The sequence below is a fragment of the Embiotoca jacksoni genome, unplaced genomic scaffold (genome assembly GCF_022577435.1).
Source record: "Embiotoca jacksoni isolate LCO1_2020_lvr unplaced genomic scaffold, fEmbJac1.0.p SCAF_4, whole genome shotgun sequence".
NCBI classification, from domain to species: domain Eukaryota; kingdom Metazoa; phylum Chordata; class Actinopteri; family Embiotocidae; genus Embiotoca; species Embiotoca jacksoni.
The window spans coordinates 19,306,505-19,326,788 of NW_027185392.1; the positions used below are offsets into that span (position 1 = coordinate 19,306,505).

Consider the following 20,284-nt stretch of genomic DNA (forward strand, 5'->3'; position numbering starts at 1 on the left):
GTTCTAAAAACTAGATCATGTTGAAAGTTGTGACGAGACTGATTTGGAACCAGGCGGATCAATCATCATGTGTTAACCATGCCAATAATGTATGAAGTTAAACTGACCTCTCACATGAGACTGCTGCTGTCACTTCATACAAACTCTGTCTTTGGAACTTATTGCAGTCAGCTTAGCAACCTTCAGATGCACACACCTTCAAATACTGGCTGTGATTCAGCATGAAAAAAAAACTCTCAGTCTGGATTTCCCTTGAAAATATGATAAATTAGGAGTCTTTGTAGATCTTTGCAGAATCAAGCAACACTGGTATGAGGATAATAATTGTGGGGTTATAAATTTGCTTCACTTTCTGTCTGAACAGTCTTGTTAGCAGTGAAACAGTCTCTGACGACTCTTCGACAAAGATTTACAACTCAGATGTTTGTGTGAAGCACAACAATCTAATTCAAGAAGTCACAAGAGTGAGTGAGTCAGTTAGCGAGGCACCAGCCAATCACTCAGCTGGAGAATCAGGCAGTCTGTGAGTCATTCAGTCAGTGAATATTTTTCTTCACAGTTTTTTTCTGATTCCTGGCTCCATCTTTGTGTTGATGTCACCTCTGTCATAGCTTGTTAGCAGAGTCACATGGGGTCTTCCTCACCCCCTCCCCAACAATCTGCTTCCTCCGCTGCTGAATTATAGATAGGGTTTCATTACCTCTCTCTGAGGGAGGCATTTTATTATGAAAACTTTCATGTGTCCCACCATCCACCCGCACCTACTCAAATATGAATTTTTTACACCCGATCTTCACCCATTTTTCTCATCCCCTGCAGCACAGACAGAGAGGATGAGGGTGTCAGCCTTCCTCATGACTATGGAAATAGATTGCAAATGGATTTTTATTGTCATTGTAACTCATCGCTTCATTGCTGCAAGCTCTGCAGTCAAGCACTGCGTTCCTGTAATTTCACTGTCGATCAGTCCTTCACATCTTCCATTGTCCAAACCATTTTCTCTTTCTTTATCAAGCCTGCATGACTCTTCGTTTGTGTTGAACTCTGCATTGTCTCATATTTACCGCTGAATATTCACAAAGCGCTTTCTCCTCTTGATGGATACCACCACCTCCTCTCTTTTATCTGCCTATTCGTCTCTTGGCATTTTTGCACCTTGTCAAAAACACCTCCATCTCCTTCTCTCCATCCCTCTGCTCTTTGCTTTGACATTTTTATTTCAGCTTTTACCCACCAGCCCTCTGGCACTGTTCTGTGTGAGTTTCTCACCTGGGTATGAAATGACTGGCCCCCCTCTGTTAGTATTTTTTAAGAAGCTGTTTTTTTACACTTGATCTAAGACAAGTGCACTCAGTATTCATGTTGAATACAAAATTCAAACGTATATACTTCATCGACCATTTTACGTAACTATCATTTTGTGCATACAACCCAACAAACCAAAACTAATGATTTAAGGTGTTCCCTCCAAATGTAACATACATTAATATCCTTTTGTTTTATAATTGTCTTTTTTGTTTGTCATTTGTCTTTCACTTTACTCTTTTCTTCTTGTGTCTTTTTCAGATTTCAGATGATTTCAGTTAATTAAATTGAATCATCAAACAGCCTACAAATGCTGTCTTACAGATATTTCTCCAAATACCCATTAAACAAGACAGAACACAGTTAAAATCCTATTTTCTTACTGTGAGTGATAGCCATGATTTATTAAAGGCTTTCTGAATTATTACCCTCTTGCGTGCCTCAGATGTCTTCAACTCAAACTGTTTGATCCCCAAACTGAAGAGCACTAAGGAAAAACATTTACACACCCGAGCAGCACTGCCGGCAGACAGTTTTTGACACAGTTTAATCATATTTAAAAAAAGGCAAAGAAAAACAAAACAACAACAATAAAAATACAAGTAAAACAAACCTCAGCATGAAAGAACATAAATATTAAAGGTTCAGTGTGTATTTAGGGGGATCTATTGGCAGAAATGGAATATCATATTCAACATTTTGTTTTCATTTGTGTATAAGAATGATGATATACTATACTACTACTACTACTACTAATAATAATAAACTTTATTTGTATAGCACCTTTCATCCAAGAAATGCAGCTCAAAGGGCTTTACAGCAAGAAAATGACATGCAGTGTTTCACATAAAAAAGGAACATTTAAAAATATTGAAAATAAATGAGATGCATAAGAACAGATTAAATGCATAAGAAAAAGATTAAATGCATAAAATTAAACACAAATAGAGTTAAAATATAAAATAAGCGATATGCATTTTAAAGGCGCGGTAGTTCAAGTGCAGTCAGTGCAAGAGAGCTCCGGGAGTAACTAGTTAAAGGCTAATGTAAAGAGATATGTTTTGAGCTTTCTTTTAAAAGTATTTACAGAGATAGCTTCCCTGATATCTGCAGGTAGTTTGTTCCACAGCTTTGGAGCGTAGCTGACAAAAGCTGAATCCCTAATTTTCTTTTGGCTGTTGCTGAGAACCTCCAATAAACCAGCAGCAGATGACCTCAGTGTTCTTGAAGGCTCATAAGTAACCAGAGAGTTAGAGATGTAACTCGGTCCGAGCCCATTCAGAGCTTTGTATGAGGAGGAGGACCTTAAAGTCAATCCAGTGTCTCACAGGCAGCCAGTGCAGAGCAGCCAGAACTGGACTGATGTGTTCTCTCCTCTTGGTTCTGGTTAATACTCGAGCTGCAGAGTTTTGGATGAGCTGAAGTCTCCATGTTGTTTTCTTTGTGAAGCCAATAAAAAGTGCATTTCAGTAGTCTAGTCAGCTAGAAATGAAGGCATGAATCAAGTTTTCGGCATCTGTCTGATTTATAAACGAAACATAGAAACATTGGCGATATTTCTAAGGTTGGAAAAATACATTTCCGTCACCTTATTAATGTGGGACTTGAAACTTAGATCTGAGTCTAAGGTTGCACCCAGACTAGTTACCTCTGCTCGTACCCACGGAGTTGCTCAAGATCATTTTCTGCGATTTCTCTCTTTTTTGGGGGTGGGTGGGACTAGGAGGATTTCTGTTTTATCCTTGTTTAACATTAGGAAATTATTGCTCATCCATTTATTGATTGCTAAAAGATATTCAGTGATGGAGTGCATAGCTGCATCATCATTTGGTTCAGCGGTGATGTACAGTTGTGTATCATCTGCATAACTATGAAAACAAACATTGTGCTGTTTCAGTGCTGTTTCAGTGCTCTGAAGGCTGACTGAAACTCCCCCAGGATGTTGTTTTCTTTAAGAAAGGAGTTTATTTGCACTGAAACTACCTAACTAAGTGAATATATATAATTACCTGAAACTGCAAATCGTGTTTTTCGTGAGCTTAGAATGAGCCCTTTTGTGGCCTCCATAAATGATCTTAGAGTTGGAAGGGAGATGATGGGGAGATATTCAGTTGGTTGCAGTTAACCCACCACTCATGCAACTGAGTTATAAACACTGGTCTTTAAATAAATGGTTTCAGCTATAATGATGTATTTTTGTCAACAAGTTCAAACACACTTTATATGGACTGAATCATGCACCTAATCATGCTCCCATTTCAGTCGACCCATCGCCAATAACAACTGAGCAAACTCATTCCACTGATGAAGACTGTGGGATATGATGGAAAGGTTCATTAAAACCTATTAAATGGACCTTGAGTTGGGATTGTGCTGTCAAACTGCACATATCTGGCTCTCAAACTGATGTTGTAACCCAACTGGGTCAATTAGGCTGATCAAAGACTTTTCCAGACCATTTCATAACATAATGCGCTGCTGTGCAATTACTTAATGGCTCAGTATTCCTGTGAGCCAACACACTACTCAGTGAAGAGGATTAAGAGGAGGTGAGATGAGGTGAGGGGTGAACCGTCAGAGCATACCATATTTTTTCTTCTTGACTCCAGTATGAAAAGGGTGAGGTGACGAGGACAGAAGAGGGAGAGGAGAAGGACAAAGATTATCATGCGATCGGATTTCTTGGCTCTTTAGGGGATTGATTGCTGATCCACTTTAATCCACGAGGGAGTCACTGTTTCAGAGACCAAATTCAGGCAGATGTTCGTGGTGGTATTATTCAGGCAGGGTTATCCCAGCGGCCGTTCGGAGGCTAAATGAACAACGCAGAGTAACAGATGAAATTTGTACGCAGAGACTCTGCAGCTATCTCACTTTTAAAGCTTTGTGTATTTCTCTGAGCGTGGGTTTGGGTTTATGTCTGCTCTGTGTGTGCGTGTGTGTAGAGCAGACTGACAATTCTGGGTCAAAACTCTCCACCTGGGGATTCCACCCAGATGTTTCCAGCTGCATATGGGTCAGAGACAGTAAGAAGGCTGATTAGGAAGGATATAAAAAGGTTTTACTCACAGCCAGTCTAATACAACAGTGGTGGTATTTCAGAACAGACAGTTAAACAGTGGTGACATTAACTTACTCAAGTATTGTACATAAATATAAACTTTTACTGAAACTTCAGTTTGATGCTACTTTGTAGTCCACCACGTGACAAGTATTGTATATTTCACTCAATAATTCACAATTTGACACCTGTACAAATCAAGATTTTACACACAACACATTGTCTTATAAATATTGCATTGTTATAGTATAGAATAGATAATAAAGAAATACAATTAATTTGACTTGACAACATTGACATTAAATTACTTTGTAGTAAATACTGCTTATGTTAATGTAAAAAACTGTATTATGCCACTGACAGGAATAAGTATGCATGAGTAATTTTTCTGCCAACTCTTTTGTACTTTTAGTTAAATAACATTTTGAATGCAGGAGTTTCACTTATAATGGAGTCTTATTTTTAAAGATATAGAAAGAAAGAACGAAAGGAAAAGATAGATAGATAGATAGATAGATAGATAGATAGATAGATAGATAGATAGATAGATAGATAGATAGATAGATAGATAGATAGATAGATAGATAGAAAGATAGATAGATAGATAGATAGATAGATAGATAGATAGAAAGATAGATAGATAGATAGATAGATAGATAGATAGATAGATAGAAAGATAGATAGATAGATAGATAGATAGATAGATAGATAGATAGATAGATAGATAGATAGATAGAAAGATAGATAGATAGATAGATAGATAGAAAGATAGATAGATAGATAGATAGATAGATAGATAGATAGATAGATAGAAAGATAGATAGATAGATAGATAGATAGATAGATAGATAGATAGATAGAAAGATAGATAGATAGATAGAAAGATAGATAGATAGATAGATAGATAGATAGATAGATAGATAGAAAGATAGATAGATAGATAGATAGATAGATAGATAGATAGATAGAAAGATAGATAGATAGATAGATAGATAGATAGATAGATAGATAGATAGATAGATAGATAGAAAGATAGATAGATAGATAGATAGATAGATAGATAGATAGATAGATGGATAGATAGATAGATAGATAGATAGATAGATAGATAGATAGATAGAAAGATAGATAGATAGATAGATAGATAGATAGATAGAAAGATAGATAGATAGATAGAAAGATAGATAGATAGATAGATAGATAGATAGATAGATAGATAGATAGATAGATAGATAGATAGATAGATAGATAGATAGATAGATAGACTGGTCGTGGCCGTCTCGTAAAAGGGGACGGTTTACGATGACGTCATTTGATTGTCAGCCGTTCAACCAATAGAAACGACGCAGGGTAGTGGTGGGCGGGGTTCCCCTGTGCGGATGTCTCTCGTTTAAAATGTCTCCTTAACAACCGAACAGGGAGTCAAACAACAGAAGTTTTCGCCAGACAAACGCTTCGTAAGTAACTCACCTCCGTGTCACTCAGCACTTATTAAGTATCGACGGCACTCTGTAACTCGCGATATTACGACGGTTGATCAGAATAAGTTCACTTCGGGGTAGAAAACATCCAACCGGTAGCATCAGCTGTTTGCTCTGAAAAAACAAGCTAAGCTAATTAGCTCGCCGGTAGACCTGGTTCTCCAGAAACCCGACGCGCTCACACGCGGCCCGGTACGCGTGATAATCTGCCGACACGGTTTAAAGGAGGAACCGTCCGTTTCGGTGACAGTTAGTAGTCGCCGCTAGCTAATAATGTCGTCCAACCTGGTCTCCAGTCGGGTGTTACAGCGTTAGCCGCAGATGGGAGCGAGCAGAGCCGCTCTCCTGAACCGACCCTCGGTCATCAGCGTCTCCGACCGGCTTCGGTTCAAGCACGTCCACGTGTACAACATGTCACGTTTTGCAGGGAGTCGGGATGGCCGGGACTGGCGAGGGAAAGAAAGAAGAGGCCGACTACAAGAGACTGCACAGCTTCCCTCTCATCAGGGTAGGAGAGCTCCGTCCCCTTCACAACAACAACATCAACAACATCATCAACAACAACAACATCAACATTAACATCAACATCAACAACATCATCAACAACAACATTAACAACAACATCAACATCATCAACAACATCAACAACAACAATATCAACATTAACATCAACAACATCAACAACAACATCAACATTAACAACAACATCAACAACATCATCAACATCAACATTAACATCATCATCAACATCAACAACATCATCAACAACAACATCAACAACATTAACATCAACATCATCAACATCAACAACAACATCATCAACAACATCATCAACATTAACATTAACAACATCAACAACAACATCATCAACATCATCAACATTAACAACATCAACAACAACATCATCAACATTAACAACATCAACAACATTAACAACAACATCATCAACATCAACAACAACAAAAACATCAACAACATCAACAACAACAAAAACATCAACATCAACAACAATGTCATCAACATCATCAACAACAACAAAAACATCAACATCAACAACAAAAACATCAACAACAACATCAACAACAACATCATCAACAACAACATCAACAACATCATCAACATCATCAACAACATCAACGAGCTGCTGACTTTAGTGGGCTCAGTTTGAATGAGCAAACTGAACCTGAACTGCAGGTGTTTTGTGACTGAATCTGAATTTTTGGGGACGAAAGACATAAAATGTTCAAGCAAAAACAAAATTGAGTGACTTGAAGTGACTGTTGGGCTTTTTGGAAATATTAAAAAAAAAAAAAAAGCATCCCTGTTACACATTTTAGAGGCGAGCTGAAAGGATTAGTCGCTGTTAAACACACGGTTTCCACAATAATGGTTTTATGACCGCTCTGTAACTTTAGTGTGTGTGTGTGTGTGTATTTATTCTACATATTCCCACATCTCGTAGTTGCCCGTTACAAATTGTGACTTTCGATCATTGACAAGCAAACGCACGTCTTTGAAGGGATCACCGACACATAATACAAGTCGGGCTTCTTGGGAGTTGAATGAATTTACCTTAAAGTGTTGTCTTCCTGTGAGGAAACAAGAGGACACGGGCCGTCAGTCATGACCCAGCGTGGTATTTGAGTGTGTGTCTTCTCTACACACACTTTGTAACATACGACACACACACAGACGTACAGTAGAGGGGTAAAGGAAAACCTCTTTCAAGTGGCACAAACATGAAGTTATCTCTTCTGTAAGATGAGTAAACTGCAGCACAGAGCCGGTAGGCAGCGTTGCACTGTTTTCATTGACTGCTGTAGTGTGAAATGAACCTCATCGCAAGTACATTTCTCATTGTTTCAGCTAATGTGTCTACAGTTGCACATTTGGTCAGAGCACGCTGACTCAGCACCGCCGCCGCCGACGGTGTTACACCATTCGTGTAAAGTTCTCATGAGGATGAATCTGTGGCAGGAACGAGCTGGTTTATCTGACGTGTTGTCTGACTACAGTGTGAATGGGCAGATCACAAAGCCGGCCGTCCGACGGCTGTTTTCCACTGGATACGATGGCGTCGCGTTCCTGGTCGATGCTTGGTGCTCCATCAGACTCGCTGCAGACGCTTTGCTGATGATGCGTGTTCAGTTTTTACAGGAACAGAACGGAGATCCCGGCAAACTACACGGAGCAGAACAGCCGGGCAGGAAGTCGGACAGAAGAAAGCACAGAGCATCTGCTCATTTTTCCAAATAGAGCACCATGTGCAGACTCTCGATTGTATGTTACGTCGATGTCTGAAGAGCAAGAGAGAGCAATTCAGATTTTGAGATGTACTTCCTGGTCACTACCTTGTCTGTGCGACGCATTTAACGACCAACAGGCATTAAGTGATGCCCTGTCGTTTATGTGTTACACTTTACATAAAACACACTTTAAGGCTTCGACTGGGTTTTTGAAATTTATAGTACGTTATCGTCAATGTCTAAAGTCTGTATGTTTATTTCTTGTTTGTCTGTAGCTGTCCGACATACCGTGTGTGTCATCGAGCCAGATGCAGACCCCTAACAGTTTCTTTGTCCTCAGCACACAGACATGCCAGAAGAAATGAGGGTTGAGACCATGGAGCTGTGTGTTACAGCCTGTGAAAAGTTTGCCACCAACAATGAGGTATGTATATTGTGCTCTCAGTCTTTGATATTTATTAGCAAGAATATTCAGAAATACATTTTTGCTTCCACGCCGTGCCGACAGTAACGGCTTCTGTCGGGGATTAAAACACTCTCCGAAGTGTGTCAGGACTTTGACCTGAATCCCAACACCAAGTTCATATTGTTGTTAATCAAACTTTTTTTTGTTGTTTTTGTTGTTTTGTTTTTGTCCTTGCCGACTTTCCTAGAGTGCAGCCAAGATGATCAAAGAGTCCATGGACAAGAAATTTGGCAGCTCGTGGCACGTTGTGATCGGTGAAGGCTTCGGCTTCGAGGTCACGCATGAAGTGAAGAACCTGCTCTACATGTTCTTCGGAGGGAGTCTGGCCGTGTGTGTGTGGAAGTGCTCGTAGCACCTCCTCGCCGTCCTTCCTTGCCTCTGACGTGGTCACTGGGCCGGCAATGAACACCAGCTACCAGCCAGACGCTGGTTCCACTTTGTTTGCCGCAGGTTGGTTTGTCCTCACTACCAGCCTCGGTGGCAGATAAGTTCTTGTTCAGTTTTAACACGTAGTTGGCAGGGAGAACCGTTGAAAGGGAATTATGAGTGTCACTTTGGCTGGTAGGCATTAAAATAGCTTCTTGCCTTGCCTGTCACTATTCTTTTTCTTTGTTTTTCAACCCTCCATCCATCACTCCGGTCCTCTCCATGAACAACGTCCTGAACATTTGTGAGCGTGCATGTGCAGGCAAGTTCAACTTTAACAAAACACTACAGCCAGCCCGGGTCTCCAAAGTCCTTTATCCTCATTCCTCTTCAGGGAGTGCGTGTGCGTGTGTGTGTGTGTGTGTGTGTGTGTGTGTGAGTGAGTTTATATGTTTGTGTGTGCTGGACACACACAGCTTTTTTGAAATATCATCACACCGTCACCTTCAGAAACACGAAGCCGTCCTCGCCATCCGTACCTTTTCACACGTGTCTTTCTCTCTCCGACCGCACTAGTCTTTCAATAAAATTTTTAATATTTTTTATGTGTACATATTTTGATGCGACTTGAAGAACTTCTTTTTGAAGACCAGTGTCATCTTCTTACAACTACAGGCTCAGGGTCTCCTGAGCCAAACACAAAGTCCAATCCACCTTTTCTCCTTTTAAAGGTGTTTGTGATAATCCCTAATAATATCACCCCACTGGGTGATTATAGCAATGTGATTGTTTCATGTTGGTTGTTGGTTCATGTTTTAATGATCCAGTGCAATGGACCATTATGTGTGAACTGACCTGATTGTACAATAAACTGAAATGTGGTGAAATAGGAACTAAAAATGTTCTGCCTTCGTTCTTCATAATGTTTGTTTGTGACTGAAGTGTTCGAGTTACAGCGAATACACGTCAGACTGTTTTAGGTCATATTTATGAACCCAGTGGGGGAAACAAACAGCTTCCCAGGAAGAGGCGATCTGTGGTGAGTGGAGAGCTTATTTTGTGTAAAATGTGTAATACACCCAACAGTCCTCTAGAGGATACTCTGTGTGGACATGAAAAGTAAGGGTGGATTTTAAAGGTCTCTGACACAACATTCGACGAACGCCCTTTGGTCACGACCATCGAAATCACAGAAGTTCCGGACAAAAATGTGTGTAACTCAGGAACTGATCAAGAGACAAAATATGTAACTCTTACTCATTGGGGTTATAGTTTCCTCCTGCTGCTTGCACGTCATGGTGCTGTGCACCGTTGCCGTGCAACAGAGGCAGTCTGTGAACTTTTTGATCCATGTATGGGTGAGCGGGGTCAGTTGGACAGACAAACACAGGACTTTCACCTGGAGGTATGTTTTCAAGTTTGAGAAAGCATAAAAATACTTATTTTAACCCAAACCATGATCTTTTCCTAAATCTAACGCTGGCTTTTTGCTGCCTAAACCGATGGCACCTTAATTTTCAGGCTCTGTGAGGCAAAAACAGAACCCAGACATGGTATAGTATCGTGGGCTGATGAGTTTATGACGAGCATTAGTGTGATAACGAGTTGAAGGGTTGTGATTTGTCCTGGAAAACAATTATGCCACTACAGAGACAGTGGAGACTGCAGCAGCATTGCTAAGAGTTAAATGACATTTCTTTCTCATGTATCCATAACAATTTAATTGGAATGACTGGTTATAAAAAAAAGAAAGTATATGCTTCACACAGAATGACATGTTAGAAGCCTTTTGCACACTGTTTTGGAACAGAAGATCCACAGAGGAGGAGACAAACAAAGATGCTTTAAAAAAAAAATACCCGACAAAGGTTTCTGATCACAAGGAAATAAAAAACAGTGAATGATGGAGTGTTCAGGACTCGTCAGACTGGATGATGAAGACTGAATATGACAGCCTGTCTCTGAGACACTGCGGGTGAGTTGGAAAGATGCTTCTTCACTTTTTCAATGTTATTTCTCCTCCATAGGCACTTGATACATTTAAAGACTTTCGGAAACTCAGTTTTTGCTCAAAAGTCCTTTAAGAGTTCCTTTTTGAAACCCACGCTCGGATTGTTCTGCTCTTTGCTTTCAGTGAGGGATGCTGCAGTTCATATAATATATATATATATATATATAAATGTGCAGAGATGGTGTGTTAAGACTTTAATGTGAGTTTTTAGAAGCTGAAAAGGAACCGTGTGACACGTGTCTGCCTCAGAGAAGGACCTCTCGTAAGAAAGCGTCCCGTGCAGAGAGCAGACAGCACTGTGACCCGTCGGTGGAGGCAGGGTGGCGGCCGTTATTGCTAAATTTGCAGAATCTGGCAGCTTGTGTTTGTGTACCCAAAACAACATGACCCCACATCAGGTCAGTCTGCCCTCCGGCCTCACAAATACAACAACCGCTGCCAACACGTCCTCGCACCACTTACCTTTCGTTCACTGCTGTATTTCTAACTTGTGACAATATTAGTAAATTTCCCCACTGTGGGATTAACAAAGTCAAATCTAATATCCTCACCGTACGCAGGAAATAATTCATTTCTTCTGTCTTGTGTGTCCCCTGATGGTTGAGTAACTAACTGGAACATCAAGATTAGAAATGAAAGAACACATGATTATAATGTTCTGTGTGTCCTTTTGCTGTCTCTGATGTCTCTGGAGAGGCTTTGTCCAGAGTGTCCTCCCACCTCAAAGTCCGTTCACTATCACTTGTCAAAAAAAATTTCAGGTTTCCAAGAGAAAATCCCAACTAGAGGATCTATTTGATTTGGGAACCAATTTTATAGGATAAAATCCAATAGAACATATCTTCTAATATTTATATTATTTTTCCTCTATTTTCTTTACAAAATACACCTAATTATGAAGTATTTTGCTGAAATGCCAGAAATCTTAACATTTTCTTCTGTCGGCTAAAAGAAACCACGTTCAATATACAAGCTTAATAAAAGTTAAGTAAAATTATGCTAAAGAGTTGCTAAGTTTTAAATATTGTTGCAAAAGTCGTCGTGTCGCACCTCTTAAGTTTTTAACTTGTTCAGTTTAATCATACTTCATTGCATATTTATAAATCATTGGACAATGTTCATGCTCCTGCTTCAATTCCTTGATATTTTCCAGCGTTGCTACAACTGTTTGTATCGCTTCATCTAGCTCACCCGCCGCCGAAAACATGTGGTGTGAGTTAACGCAGCGGACATGATTCATTTTAAAATAAGTTTTGGAAGGAAAGGACAAAACAAATCCGTTCTCAGGATTTGCATGTGGAGAAACAGTCCCTGTTTGACTGTCACTGACTGAAGAATCCTTCTTTTTCATTTCTCCAACAACAAAAGGATAAACATCTAAACTTAATGGCACGAGCTGGATTTGAGAGGACTACATCTGGATTTGCTTCGATTGATGGCATCACAATACACTTGATAGCTTTCACCTGGATTTACCGGCTTGGCCTATTTCATGTGGAAGAGCCTGCAATTATTGAAACAGTTGCTCGGATTAATCCGATGGGTCTTGTGTCAGTAAACACGGTGCCACCCTGTGATGCACCTCATTCATTATTGACCCCAGACACTCTTTATATATCTCCTCCCTGTCCTTGTGTCTCCTCGACGTTGTTAAATATTCATCAAGACAGCCGTGGAGTCACACTAAAGACTCGGTTTGCTCAGTTTCAACACTGAAAAGCTTTCCCCAGAGCAGCGGAAGAAGGCTAATTATCCTGCAAGAGGCTCTTTGGAGCTTTTACTGAAGTTACATTTATCTGGGGAAAATGTTAAATGTCATTCACACATCTCCATAATAGCGCACACATGATCTGCATACTGTTTTTTTCACTGCTGATGTTAACAGTCTCTTGTCTCTTTTACAAAATTGCTTGTTTATTGCAGTTTCTAAGGGCCAACTTCAGAGATTTCCCGGGTTCAGTTAAGTCGAGCACACCTGAGTTTCTGCAGATGGTACTCTTTTCTGTTTGTTTAGCTATGACTGTTTTCGTTTGAAATGTGCATTCTTTGAACATTTTTGGCAACCTTTTCTCCTCATGAAGTTATTTGGGAGAATGATCTGGACCTTCAAATTTTTCAGTTTGGTCTGAACCAAATCAGCATGTGTGAAAGGTGCTTTAGACCGCGGTCCGGACCAAAGATCCTACATTTTGATCAACAAGAAACGGGTGGTCTCAATCTGGATCTAACTGAACCATGGTCCGGACTTTTGGACCAATTACAGGAAGTTGAGATAGGCTACCGTCACCCATTAGACAACAGAAAAAGAAAAAGTTCTGTAAAATAAGTCAAAACAAGTAGAGCATGTGGAGGACGCAAAATATTTAATAATTTGATCGGAAAACTAAATCAAATGTCAACTTGAAAACACACATAGAAATCCAGAAATGTATATCTTATTTTCTGATAGTAAATTAAGTGCTGGTAGCAATTCCATAATAATAATAATGGTACAGTGGCATTGAAATTAATCTGTTCATTAATTTGACTTCATTCAAACAGGAAAAACTGCTGGACAAATTGACAACACACTGACATCAGACGCACACCCGTCTGCAAACCAATCAATCACAAGAGGTAGATGCAGCTCTTGTAGGTGATGACAACAGGATGCAGATATGTCATGCAAAGTTCTTTGGTGCACTCGCTAAATTGCAATGTGAAACAAAACTAACCAGATCAAATGTTTACAACGGAGGGAACCCTTTCAGGTGTGAAAAAAGTCTCAAAACAATGATCTGAAAGACACCAAACACAGACCTCACGGAGAATCTTGATGATCTTTGTATGTGTGTTGCCAATTTGCCGAAAACATTGCAGCGTCAGGTTCTTCTTGTCTTCTTCTATTTGTATTTGTTGCAAACAAGTCATAGTTGCTGCAGCTGGCGGTGCATTAGCTTCCCTGAGGACACAGATGTCATGTATTTTCTCTTTTGAATTTTGGAACCGGCAGTGCAGTTTTCATTTTAATATTTAAAGTTGTTCTAGATAGCACACATAATGGATCTCTAAAGGCATTCAGCGTATTTTTTTATAGACCCAATGCCGTTCAAATTTATTATTTTCTGGCTCTTACAAAAGAGAAAATGCATAACAAATAAATCAATTGATTTCACAACATAACTGACAAAAGTTTGTGGAGAAAAGTCTTAGAATGTTAGTTTTTTTAGGTTTTACCATAAATGTCGTACGGAAGTGGTGATGTATGTTGTCAAAGCTTTCATATATCTGGTTACTGCAGCAGCAGGTGGAAAGTTGGCTTTTATTGACATGGAACTACTGACAATTAGTTCTGAAACTGTTGATGTTGAACCTTAAACTGTTTTGTGCCATCACCGTGTCCTCATTCGAAGCATCGCTGTGATGGAAAGGCTCTGTGCTGTATCTTAGCAACCTCCTTCCCACCTGTGATGATGAGTGGAAGTTTAGAGTTTCCCTCTGTGTGTGTGCGTGTGTGTGTGTGTGTGTGTGTGAGATGTCAGACGAGGTAAAAAAGCAAAAGGAATCCTTTGGAGGCTGAAAATAAAGTGACTGACAACTCACAGAATTCAATAGTTGACACGGGAAAATAAGTGATCGAGAAAATATGGATATTTGAGAGTTTAATGAGTGAAAATTTGCAGATTTCAACATTTGTTCAAAGACACAGAGAGTTAGAGGGTGGAGGAGTGAGAGAAGAGCACGCCAGGCGGCTAAAAGTAAGAGACGGACGGCGACAGAGGACAGAAGTAGAGAGCGGGGGGGATGAATCTTTCATCTCAACATCGCCAGTGGGCTTTTCTTTCTTATTGAGAAATGAGAAACACAATTTAATATTAATATGAGTGTGTGTGTGTGTGTGTGTGTGTGTGTGTCTTTCTGCAAGTGTGTGCGTGAGGCAGCTCCCACTTTGACCATCACTCGCAGTGGCTGTGCATTTCATCAGCTCATCTCCAAGCAGAAATAAAAGGGGAACCATGAGTTTTGGGAAAATGGAGGAGGTCGGAGAATTGAAATAAGAGGGAAGAGATAGAGGGGATAAAACACGGGTGAGTGGATGTGCAGATCAAATCTAAAACGGCTTGTTTATAATACATCAGTGAGCGACAGAGAAAAAAAAAAGAGTCACCCAGCGAAAAGTAAAAAGGCCCAGAAGGCTTAGCTGAAGTCAGAAAAACAAAATATCAGAGGGCGAGATGTGAAACTGACAGCTGTGACGCTGCTTGCATTTCTTATCATTGTTTTCTCCCATTTCCTTGAGAAGGTTTTGCAATTTTTTTCAGCAAAGTAAGTAAGTGAAGAAACTACAAATCACAACTTGATAGTGGTTTCGGGCTCCTGAGTCAAGAAATACGATGTGCACTTTAATTTTAGATGGTGCTGGCCTCCTTGAAAATCATATGAAATATAAAACAGTTTTACAAGCTGCAAGGCTGAACAAGGATGGTACCACAGTTCAATAAGCAGGAGGACAAGGATCCGCAGGAAGTTTAATTTAAACAAGCCACAGTTCCATGAGCTGTATAATTCGAGTCATAGCAACATCCGAAAAAAAACAACCCTCCTCTCAGCTCCTCTTAGCTTTTTTTTTTTTTGCTTTTATATTAATCATCCATGGCTTTCATGAGCGGCATTTCAAATTTATTGCATTCTGTTCTCATTCCAGGGCGTCAAATACTGCCGTTATTTCTCAGCCCGCCGTCGTCTCGGAGATACACACAAGGTACCTCAGGTTTGCATGAAAACAACGTGCTTAGGCTTAGAAGGAGATCATAGTGTTGGTAATCCCCCAAAACTCAATGTGACAAAGCCACATATACCTAAAACTACTTGGTTAGGGTTTGGAAAAGCTCATGGTTTGGCTTAAATTTGACTTACATACCTCATGTTATTTTACGTACGTTGCTTGAATAAATTAATGCGGACTTTTGCTCTCTGAAGTTGAACAGTGGTCTCTTGGGTGAAAAGCATGTCCTGTGTTTCTTCCATCCAACCATCCCCAACCTCCTCCTTGTGCAGACTTTATCACTCTTTATCCACTTCATCACTTGACCTTGGTCTTCGACCCTGGTCGTCACAGTGCCGACGCCAGTGTGCTTGTCTCTTTGACACCACCATCTTGGACAAAACAGCTTAGCAAACTATTTGACGTCCTGGGAATGAGAAGCAGCTGGTTCATCATCACTATCATCTTTTATTACAGTTTCCTGGCTCACCGGCGTAGTTTGTAGTTTGTGTGCGAACGTGGACACATTTTGTATTACAACATTATGTCCCAGCAGGAGCCTCTCACTTTTGGAGTGATGAAAGAGTTCAACATTGCGGGTAATTAGAGGGGAGAAAGCATCAAAATGCTGAACTGTCAACTCTGAAGACAGAATATTAATTTTACAACACATACCGAGGAGCAAGTCAGGTCTACGATGTCAAATAAATTGTTAACGGTTATAGGAGTGTCAGATTAAAGAGGTCAGAACTGCCACTTTGTATTTTCAAACACTACCTGTGCAAATGTCAGGCAGTACTGATACCGGCACTTAGTATGCACTATATGGAGACACGCAGAACAAAGCAGTGGTGGAGGAAATATAAACATCTTCTTTACTTGAACAGTACCAATACGGTAATGTAAAAATTAATCCGTTGCAACTTAAAGTACCGCATGAAAAATCCTACTCAAAGCACAAATATCAGCAGCAAAGTGTAATTAAAGCACTAAAGTAACTAATTTGGTCCCTCTGACTGATATACTCTTATTATGAATAGTTAAGTATCAGTGAGTGTGTTTTATAAAATGGCCAACATAGGTTGAGGTTTAAGGGTTCATACCAGACTTGAGATGTTTTCACAGGCTGTGACTTCTCGGCTCTGCATTCGCTTCGTGTTTTCTTCACTTTGTTCTGTGTATTTTAGAGTCATTTAATTGCTGAACTCTTTCGCTGCTCCTTTAGAGAGGCTTTTTCTTACAAGTGTGTGAGCCAGCCTGTCTCTACCACTCTTCCAGGCTAAAACAAGTGACGTGTAATCTGTTCCTCAAACAACAAGGACTAAAATACTGCAGTGAAAACAGCCACAGACAATTTAATTACAGCTTTTGGCTTTATTTAAAAATGCATTCACAGGCAAATGTAATTCACTTCAACCAAACCGTATTGGACAGTTTATAACATGTTTACAGTATATGGCTGCCTGGTTCTGAACACCCTCATCATCATAACACTCAATGAAGGACATCTTTTTAACAGAAGAGTCTCTGGCACTCGACTGGTCTGCCACGGAGCCACGAAGCGGATTGTGAATGCTCAACATCTTACTTTGGTGACTGTGACAACAACAAAGTTACTCTTTTTAGCCATGCCAGCACATGCACAGCTCTGGTGATGGTGAAGGATCCAGACTGAAATATCTCAACAACTGTTGGCTGGATTGCCCTGAAATTTGGTGAAGAATCTTAACTGTGCGTTTGCATACAGCACGAGCTGAATTTTAGACTGTGTCTGCGTGAGTTCAGAAAGTTTTAACTTGAGTAAAAAAATGTATCTTCGTATCCCGGGGATTTATGAATCTATAATATAAATACACAAAGACAGGAGAAAGAAAGGAGCTGCTGGTGGGTTCTCAGATCAGTGAGGCAGAGCTGAACACAGACACACACAGGCTTGCATAGACAACACACATGATCTGTTGCTTCCAGCTGCTGGAGCACTTGTACACCTGGTACTGGGGCTGTTTGGTGAAGCCTGGTGCAAACCAGACCCAAATTCACTGCATTAACATGGGTCTCGTGACAGCGAAGAAGGGGCGCGACAAACGCGTTTAACCACCGACACTTGTTGCTGGTTGGTCCGCCGTTCAGAGTGGCTGTGCAAACGCTAATACGAGCCGAGTTCCCAGACTGGATTCAGAGCAAAGAAAACCGAAGCTGTGAGCGACTCGTCCGGGAGTTTAATTTACGCTGACAACCCAAAAGCCTGACTCCATTTTTTCTGGATGCATGTTAATTACACTGATTTTCATCGTGCTATCATCATGTTAAAAAATAAATAAATACCTGCAAAACCCACGAGACTTCCCCATCAGCTTTAGCTGCATTTGTTTTTTTTATACTAATTAGCTAAAGTAAGCATGGTAACAGTAACTACTGGTGTTAGCATCTCAGTCATCATGCCTTGTGTCTTCAATCTGTTATTCATCTGTAATTTATTGCCCAAATTCAAACCCAGTTGTTGCCCATCTAACTGCAAAAACATTCTTTGAAAACCAGAAATAAACTTTCACCTTCACTTATTAATGACATTTTTTTTTCTCCCTTTGACTCATTCTGTGATCTGGCAGCCGAAATATTGCCGAGCCTATTTTTCAGAGACATAGACTGAGTGTCTCTCATTAAAAGAGACTCATTCTTTAAGAAAATGTGTTCTTCACACATGCAAAAATATAATTTTGGCCCTGCAGCCTTCAGCAACATTCAATCCCATTGTGCTTTTTACAATGTGCATTTTTTTTCTTAATTTGCATTTAGCTCATGTTGTTATCCCAATGTCAATGTTTAATGAGTGCAAATGAATAATACATGAATATGAATAAATAATACCACCTATGAAAATACAGGAATAAAATTGGAACTAAATCTATTTAATCTAATGTGAAATAATCGGATATACAGCAGATGAGTCACGCTGTCATTTATCATCAATACTACACAGTTGGGTGTGACACATTTGGCACGTGGATTGCTATGCGTGAACACACACATATACAACAGAGACTTTAAAATGGCATACTTCACAGGAACAGCGGATCCTGCGGGTCTCTATGAGGCCCGAGGTGCCTGAATCAAAGTCTCGCTGCCAATGCACACGCAGAATATGAAACATCTGTCTCGCCCACCGCCTGGGTGAGAAGCCTGCTTCCATGATATCTCTAGACGACTGAAGATAAATCACTGTGCATCCGTATATGGCATATTTACATTTCCAAACAACACGCTCGTCAGTGCTATGTGCCTCTATTCATAGTCTAAAAGTATTTTTTTTTAAGGTAAAAGCATTTAGGTATCCTGGCTCCACATCTCTGAATCACACCATGCAGCAACCGAGGCACAAATATCCGCTTTTGATACTGTTATTAAAGAGTCTCGCATGATGAAATATTGTACTATCGTATGACATCTCTGCTCTGATTAGACTTTTGTGTGTCTGTATGGTTTGGACAGACGTGTACAGACTTGACAACCAATAATTGTCTACCTGATTCTTCATCTCTACATTGTTATCAGAGGGGCAACTCAAGTGATGTCCTACAGAGGAAAGAGCTAATCTCAAAACCCATATCGCCAAAAGCGTGTAATACACCAGTCGGTCCTTGGCCTGAAAAAAACAACATCACATGGATATGGTTAGGCATCAAAATTACCCTACAAAGACTTTTGCAATTTTGTAAGTTATACTTCCGTCATACATGCGTCTACTTGTCACGCAGAGGCGAGGCAAAACGTGACACTTAAACGGCATCCTTTATTACATGCTCTGGTGTGATACTGGTAAGTGTTGAAATCAAGAACGGAGGTCATTGTACAGCAGTATTGCTAAGTTTTCTCCATGAAAACAAAATCTGGTTTCGTATCGATTTACTCTGAACTGCATCTTTAAAATCCTGATTTCAAATTCAAGCTGTGATCAGTACTGAGAGGATCGCTGTCTTTTTCTTCCCACACTCGATGTAGAGTGCAGATTGTTGGGTGGTCAGGTTTGGTGGGTGGTGACCTTTCTAGAGTTGTGTGTACTAAATGATTTCCTTGCCATACACGTAATGCATATTCACATTTATTGTGTTTCCTTACTCTTGTAGGAGTGTCAGAGTCAAGAGTGAACCCAAACAAAGCCAGACAAATGCAGAATGAAGAAAAAGGGCAGAGTTTAAAAGAGATAAGTAAACACATTGATTTGTGTTCAGATCACTTTAACCTGGCACCATTCCCCACCTGAACTGGGTAGCATGTGGAGGAAAGTGCAAACAACTGGGTGAAGGCTTACTGGACACTGGACAGAGTCTCTTCTTATTCCACTGGGAAAAACAGCAACAACAAGTGAGAGGTGTCAGGAAACATTTAAAAGGTAGGACAGTGTGTGTACATTGGTTTTTGCTTTTCTATCCAAATCTAACCTGATTTGTGCATTGACTAAAGTAAATGGAGAACAAGGTCAGCTGAGGAATGGAACATGTAGGAGTGTACGGACTCAGATTCTATTCAAAAAGCCTCTTTACCAAGACCATGTTTTTCAATATGTCCTCTAAGGTTTGTTTGATGCTGGTACTTTCCTTTTGTTT

The 20,284-nt window shown here is 40.1% G+C and overlaps 1 protein-coding gene across 1 annotated transcript; it reads left to right on the plus strand.

Moving 5' to 3' along the window:
• Positions 1–5,732: 5,732 nt before the first annotated feature.
• Positions 5,733–9,814, plus strand: LOC138209470 (dynein axonemal light chain 4). The gene is made up of 4 exons (XM_069168077.1): positions 5,733–5,823; positions 6,275–6,355; positions 8,434–8,517; positions 8,747–9,814. The coding sequence occupies exons 2-4, from the start codon at positions 6,284–6,286 to the stop codon at positions 8,909–8,911; spliced, it is 321 nt and encodes a 106-aa protein (XP_069024178.1). The 5' UTR covers positions 5,733–5,823; positions 6,275–6,283; the 3' UTR covers positions 8,912–9,814.
• The last annotated feature ends 10,470 nt before the right edge of the window (positions 9,815–20,284 follow it).